The 7406-nt window shown below is 40.5% G+C and overlaps 2 protein-coding genes across 2 annotated transcripts; both read right to left on the reverse strand.

The window, feature by feature from the left end:
• Positions 1 to 367: 367 nt before the first annotated feature.
• serpina10b (serpin peptidase inhibitor, clade A (alpha-1 antiproteinase, antitrypsin), member 10b) lies at positions 368 to 1878 on the reverse strand (the record flags this gene model as incomplete). The annotated part of the gene is made up of 4 exons (XM_079752100.1): positions 368 to 559; positions 637 to 784; positions 886 to 1159; positions 1266 to 1878. The coding sequence occupies 4 exons, from the start codon at positions 1876 to 1878 to the stop codon at positions 368 to 370; spliced, it is 1227 nt and encodes a 408-aa protein (XP_079608226.1).
• Positions 1879 to 2189: 311 nt separating this feature from the next.
• atxn3 (ataxin 3) lies at positions 2190 to 7292 on the reverse strand. The gene is made up of 11 exons (XM_079752026.1): positions 7180 to 7292; positions 6585 to 6749; positions 6436 to 6480; positions 6239 to 6324; positions 6025 to 6091; positions 5840 to 5927; positions 5616 to 5751; positions 5308 to 5531; positions 4788 to 4941; positions 4607 to 4668; positions 2190 to 4510 (listed from the first exon to the last, which is right to left on the reverse strand). The coding sequence occupies exons 1-11, from the start codon at positions 7201 to 7203 to the stop codon at positions 4452 to 4454; spliced, it is 1110 nt and encodes a 369-aa protein (XP_079608152.1). The 5' UTR covers positions 7204 to 7292; the 3' UTR covers positions 2190 to 4451.
• Between the last annotated feature and the right edge of the window lie 114 nt (positions 7293 to 7406).

Consider the following 7406-nt stretch of genomic DNA (forward strand, 5'->3'; position numbering starts at 1 on the left):
TTATTTGAAACTCCCCCTGGCTCTGCTCTTGATCAATGTATTTTCTGTATTAATGAATGTTTGCTTGTTCTTGTTTGTATCGTAAAGATTTAATAAAGATTTATAAAAATAATAATAATAAAAAATACTAAATTCTACTTCATACCAGCATGTTTTTAATGTGCACCTTTTCAATAATAAATTGTTTATATAAATGCGATTCTAATGGTTGGTATTAATTCAGAGGTAATAAGGCAGAGAGCAGGTTACATTTGTGGATATATCTTTAATATGCAATAATATTAAAGATGATCAAAAGTTACAATTATTTATCATCATTCATATTCCAGTGTCTTATCTAAGCATCCAATATTAAAAGCAAACATCCTTAGTGCTTTGTGGGGTCTATGACCCTGCCCATGAAAATTAAACAGTTTGTATCCTCATGGTAAATGAAGAAGAAGAAGGGTCTATCGATTGTGAAGATCGTCGGCATAGAGTAGGCTGTAATACCAATTGTAGTCGCGGCCGCTGCGGTGGTGCCCACCTCATCCACCTCTATCCCGGCCTTGTGCAGCACCTGCATAACGTGATGCTGATCTGTATTACCACTCATTTCATATACAGCACGAAGTGTTATGTTGAAAACAAACTTACCTCTGTCACTCTGATGCCTTTGTTTTTGGACAACCTTGTGAGATTGGCTGCAGTGGTAAAGATAGTTGAAACACCCATATCTGGAAGAAGGCGGTGCAGGGAATACGATTGCTCCATTTTGAATTTGGGCATGCGCACCTCCAGTTTGCTAGTACAAATGACACCATACACAGTATTTAGATGAGTGGGAATACTGCCTAGTTATGTAATCTGCTCTTGTCATTTAACATTTTGACATGTTAAAGTTACGTTTTCCGTAGATTTGTGACCCACGACTGGAACCTCTCCGCGCTGATCTCATCATCAATCAGGGTGTAGTCCATATCTTTGTTTGGCAGGACGATCAACATGGCAACACCATGTCTATATGGAAGCTTCAACACTCTGGCACCAAGGGGGATGTCTTCAACTGTGTAAAACTTATCTTCTAAAAACATCATAGGCACCTGCACAACGTTATAGTTATCAATGTAGAATGGGGCATATTTTGTGTTATTGGGATTAAAAGGCACATTCCATTTCCCTGTTTGGAAGAAAAATTCACAGTCTTAGTTTTTGTATTGTAGTGGAAGAGAAAACATTCATATATTTATGCATATTTTTCTAAATTGGAGAAGAAGCACATTTACCTTGAAAGAAAATAGTGTTGATCAACATGAGCTGGGTGAGTGGATCCAAGCTGGTTAACATTTTAGTCACTTTGTTCCCAGTCTTCTTGCGGATGTACTGATTAATGAGGTCGATACTGCCTTCTGGGTCTGTTAAATTTACATGCATGACATCAGCGCTGAAATACATCTTGATCTCCTCACTGAAATTTGCCTCAATCTCAAACCCTTGAGAGAGAAACAGGGCAGTGCTCTGATCCAGCTGTATGGAGGCATTCTGGGTGAGGTTTCCATGGAGATATTGGAATAGCTTAGGAATGAATTCTGGCTGACAAGCCACCTCTAACTCCTCCAGGTTGAAGCCCTTCAATATTTCATCTCTGGTGACGCCATCAGTGGCCAAAGACAGGGTGGCGAAGGCGGTAGAAATGCTTAGCGGTGACAAAAATATGTTGTGGTCATGGAAACTTGATATTCTTCTGTAGAGATTCATGGAGAAGCCTGTATTCTTGAAAGACAGATCTTGTATGGTTGCACTGGATAACAGGATCTGCGCAAGGGTTCGGGTGTACAGAAAGGTACACGCTAGATAGAGATGGAAGGAAAGCACTAGGCTCATTTTCGGCCCTGCCATCTTTTTCTTTTCAACCTGAAATGTTGAGGGATTAAGATGAAGGACGTTATAAATAGCTTAACCAAATCAATTTTTTTTTTTCAAATACAATAATAGATTGCCTTGAAAAACACAGGCCTACCGTTCTGCCTTGGAAATCAACAAAACTAAATGTCCAAAACCCAATCTATTATTTGGGGATACAAAGTGCAAGTTTTTTAGGGTTAAATATTAACCACAGGAGGAACCTCAATGTGGATCTAGATGTGAGGCCATTTCAACACTGGATTTTCTTCAAACAAAGTGAACAGTAGAACACAAGTTACTTATGGGGTACGTGTCACTTTAATATGATACAAAATAAAAATAGATGAATACAGGAAGTCGCTGCAGCCATAACATGAATTATGTATACCAAAACTGATTATTTAAGTACCAAAGAATGTGAGTAAGTGAAAACGATGCAATTATATAAAACCAAACAACGCTGTATACTGCAAATCTTGCATATGCAGTTCCACACCAGCAAAGCAACACCCAAATAATTCCAAAAAAAACAACTAATAACCATCACAGAATCCCCCAAGAAGTCAACAAACACACACTTGTGGTTGTATCTGAAGGAGGCAGACAGAGGGAGGTCTACACTGTGAGGTTGCGTGGCCTCTTGGCATGTCACACAGAAATACATAAGAAAACAGGGTTTGCCACAATCAAAGATTAGACCTAGCTAAGAAAAACAATCAGAATTAAACCTTCAGAATGCAATTAGTTCATAAGTATTTGTACAGCCCCCGATGTAAATTAACAATGAAACTATAATCGTAGTTCTTTGGAATGACACTATAGAAATTAATAAACGATTTCATGAATTGGTTTGATGGATAGCGCTCACACCAAGCGGTTATTTAAGTTATTCTCCAATTACCTTAACAACCGATCAATGATTTATAGAAAGATTTAAAGTTGACTAATTATGCTACCCCTCATAACTAACAAAGTCTTAATATCCTACTTAGGTGCTCTTTAAGAAAGCTCAGAGACACTGCTGCAGACGAGAAGCATTATGCTTGTTGCATTACACCATTGAAATGATGTGAACTTCAGACACAGGACACCACACCACCAAGCACCGGTTCTCCAGAAAAGGCTTGACCCAGTTTACCTGAAACATCTCCTTAGTAACTTCCATAAGACAGGAAGGTGTCTGATATCTAACCATGAAGCCTTAAGTTGCTCTACATCAAATTTTAGTTTGACTCTTCTTGGACCCAAAACAACTTTGTAAAACCAACATGTTTGTTTTGTCTGCACAATCTGTGATAAGTGTGTGGATTGCCAACAGAAGCCTACAGTTCAAAATCGGCCTGCACCAGACTGGGACCAAGCGGAGTATTACAACAATGCAGCCGCTCTACGGACAACAAGCCCCATTCAGCCACACATGCTAACCCACCTTTCAAATCTGATTTAGATATTGACTGTAACTGAAAAGCTTTCATAACAAGACGGCCATGTCCCAACTCAGAACATCAAAATACTTTTACATCCTACATTTTGTAGTTGATTTCCTTTCTCTAGTTGTTGAATACAATCAGCAGAATTTATTCTGTGGGCAGAACAGTAGAAGCAGACAAGTAGGTGTGGGGTTAGAGGTTGTGGTAACTACTATGTCTGGATACATCTTATATAGAAATGGTAGCTTTTTCTTCAGTCTTGGGTATAATGGCTATTTATGCATCCCTTGTGGATAGTTGGTTTCAAATTTAATTTGTTTTATAGAATATAATGTTTGCGATATAACTAAAACAAATTTGAATTATTTCTAATTGGTTGTAACTTGGCTGTAGGATACACCCCAGGGATCAATACAGCATAGCTTATAGGCAATTCCTATTTTGTCCTTAATATCCTTCCATTTTTGGTGCTGGCCAAAATATAATTCCTTTAGATTTAAATTCCTTCGTACCACTTACAAAGTTTTGGTTGATTGCAGATAACTTCTCATATCCTAAAAATCCCCAAGCATAAACATACTATGTTCCACCACTGTTTAAATGTGAGGAGCTCCATCTCCAGCGCCAATCTTTTCCTCAGTAGAGTCACCACAAGCCCTCCCTGGGGCCCAAAGAGCTCCACAATATACACTATCTGCAAACAACCAAGTTTTCCTTTTAAATACTTTTTATTTTTTAAAAGTATTTTCCTGTCTTCTTAAATAAACACTTCCCCCTTCCATTAAAATAGTGAGGACAAACAAAATAATACAATTTGGATATTGAAGGCGTTATGGTAAAAAAGGTCCTTACAGACTGGGTTTCACTGCATCAGAGTTCTGTAATCACCATTTTTCCAGCCTCAGTGCCAGGGTAGACTGAGATTAGTCCCGCCTTTGCCTTCTCTCTCTCTCTCATTCTTCTTCTCAATAGCTTGTCAGCGACTTAACCAGGGAAACTGTGTCAACCTTCTGGCTGGCCGCGTGGTCACATGTGCAAAAGGTTAGAGGAAGGAGCGAAGCTACTCCTGGATGTGGTTGCCACTCCAGGCAGCTGGTAAACAACGTAGGCCACTAGAGGAACATCTGCCACCACTCCTTACTGGCTGGGTTTGCTTTGTGGACTCGGCTCAGTACTTGCTTCACTACTCTTCGAACCTGGAAACCGATAAGAAAATAAAACGTGGTTTTATAAATGAAACGGTAATAGTAGTTATATATTACTTTGCAAGAGAATCACAGTGGCTGCCTTACCTGAGGTACACGTCAGTTTACCCTCCGCTTGCAAAGGAACGGTGGGTGGCTGCTGAGATTGGCTATAAAAAAAAGAATTAAACAAATAGTTTGTCAACTAAATCAATCGGCCTATATACTGTACGCACGGCCCAACTCCATTTCCAGTGTAGATGTATATGTGTGCAGATGTTCGACTCACCGGTCGAAGTAGGCTTGCCTCCTTCTCCTCAGCTCCTCCGCGGTGAGCGCCTCATTCTGGCTGCCTCCGGGGCCTGCTGAACTACCGTAGGTCTGGCCCCCCGCCTTCACGTTCACCACTTTGGTCTCTGAGGCTGCATTGCTCATGACTGATCCTGTACAAAAAGTGTAAACACTTTCCCTGAATATTTGTTTGCCTCCTACACAGCCGTTGACCCAAGTTATCCACTGCCGGCTTAATTAGATCTTTTTTTGTGATCTTTAAAACAACAACAACAACAACAACAACAACAAAGAATTAGATATTTCCTGCATAGAAACTTTGCCTACATCGATTATTGAGTATGGTTAGTCATAAGGGCAAGTTGGAATTCACCTTTTATAGTTGATAACACAGAATGTTGGCACGTTATGTCTGAGTACCAAGAGCCAGTGCATGAACCTCAACCGAGGATCCACATTTCCCAACATCACGGCAACAGAGGGAATACATTAAATCCTTTACTGAAGTGATCTGGTACCCTGCATGCTGAGCTGTATAGCCCTGCGAAGGTCAGCCTCCTCATCCTCCACCTCCATGTCTTGTTTGCTGAGCGCCAAGGCCTTCTTCAGCTCCTCCTCGTCTTCATCCACTACCTCATCCTCCACAGCCATGGCCGTCTCCGGCTGAACATCGGTGACCAATCTCCCACTCAGAGTAACACCCATCGAAGGCGGCTTGGCTGAAGCCATTGCCAACGCAGAGCTGATTTGGGATGATAAGAAACGCTGTATGAACTCAGGAGTAGTGGCTCAAATGCTGGTGCCTATTTCAATGGCCTATTCATACCTTTGACCACTACTAGAGCTAGCTTCATCCTCTCCGATTAGCCTGGGACGCTGTTGCTGCTGCACCCTCATAATTCCAAGGATCTGCTCTGCCTCACACTCGGGGAGATTTCCTCGGATTACAAATATGGAATAACCTGCGGAAAGACGGTTGTTATCGCGTTCCTTTCTTTGTGAAGTATCAAGACATTGGTACAAAAAGTGGAGCGGAGTTTGGGTTATTACCTTCCTGTTGTAACTGGGCAAGGAAGAGGGCTAGATAGGTGTCGGAGATCAACTCTGGCCCGGTCAACAGTGAGTTCAGATTAAACCACTGCAACGGAACATACAGCCAAACTCCATCATTATTGAGATGCAGACAACAAGGATTGGATTTTACCTGTGGTAAATACCACTTCTGATGCTCATACCTGTTTCCCAAGTTTACGTATTGTGAACCAGTGCTCTTTGTAGTTGCAAATAAAGGCCTTCTCATCTCTGAAGCATTTTAAAAGAAAGGAAAAATTTAGAGGAAACATCACATTTAGAGCAAAATGTAAATATACCAATGACAAAGTTAGAGGATACTGTGCTGCTGTTCTGCATGTGTAATTGCTATTAAAAAACAATTAAAACAGCTCTTACATAGGATTAATCATTAGGGTCTGGTATTCCCTGCTGTTGAAGAGGATTAACTCCAAGCCCCAGACTCCAAGTGCATTGCTAATAACCTGGAGGATATTGGAGAGAGATAATTATTCTGCCAAGTTATAACTCTTAACTTGTGCTAAGAGGGTCTGTTTTGAAATATAAACTGTTTAACATTGAGTATAGAAACGTACTTGTATTGAAAAGAAACCACTGTCATCCAGATTTCCAGAAGGTTGCTACAAACATAAAAATAAATGTGAGTAACAAATGCAATAAACCATTCTTAAACGCAAATACAAGTAAATCATTGGGCACTTGTTCCCCGTATTGGCTCCAATACCTGTAGAAAGGTCCTATACTCTACACTGGCAATGCCCCCTTCTGCCATCCTCATCCTCTCCTCTTCATCCAGCTGATGAGCGATGGATGACAGGTCCACGGGAGTGAAATACTCACCTTGCAGCAAATTGTTTAGACAGTGTTGAGCGCACAGGGAGCCCTCTTGCTACAAAGCGGCACGGATCAATCATGTTATTATCATTTCGACACATCGAAAAGTTGATGCAATTTAAAAAGACAAAGAGGAAAAACCGGATAACGCTGATATATATAGCTAAGCAAGATGATCACATTCACTTTTTGTGCCGACACTGGCTTTCCTTGCGTACAATAGCAGTTAATCGCTGTACTTGAATTAAAAACTTAGAAATACATGCCAGAAATAAACAGTTATTTAACAACGAGATGCAGTTTACTAGCATTAGCTTAGCTCGTGGGCCAAAACAATACGTTTAGTATCATTAGAAGTCCGCTAACTCGGGTTAGAAGTGGACGCACGGCAGCGCGGGTAACCGCAGCAGCTGCACTAAAAGCTGTCCACTTAAAAACATCAAATTTTCATAGATCAATATTCAAAATAAAATACACAAACTTACTTTCTCATGGAATATGGACTCCATATTTAATTTTCTGTCAAACGTTCAACTCTGACCTCCGACCCGGCTGGGCTTCCCAGCCTATTAGAGGCTCAGGTCGTGTGGTTTGTTTGTGCGATTGTTTTTGATGACATTTTCCAGCGTCAACCTTTTTTTATTAAACGTTAGAAAATTAATTTTATATCAAGCTATTACACCATTTTGCGTTGGAACAATTCCTTTTTGCG

This window comes from Pollachius pollachius (genome assembly GCF_949987615.1).
Source record: "Pollachius pollachius genome assembly, chromosome: 15".
Classification (NCBI taxonomy): domain Eukaryota; kingdom Metazoa; phylum Chordata; class Actinopteri; order Gadiformes; family Gadidae; genus Pollachius; species Pollachius pollachius.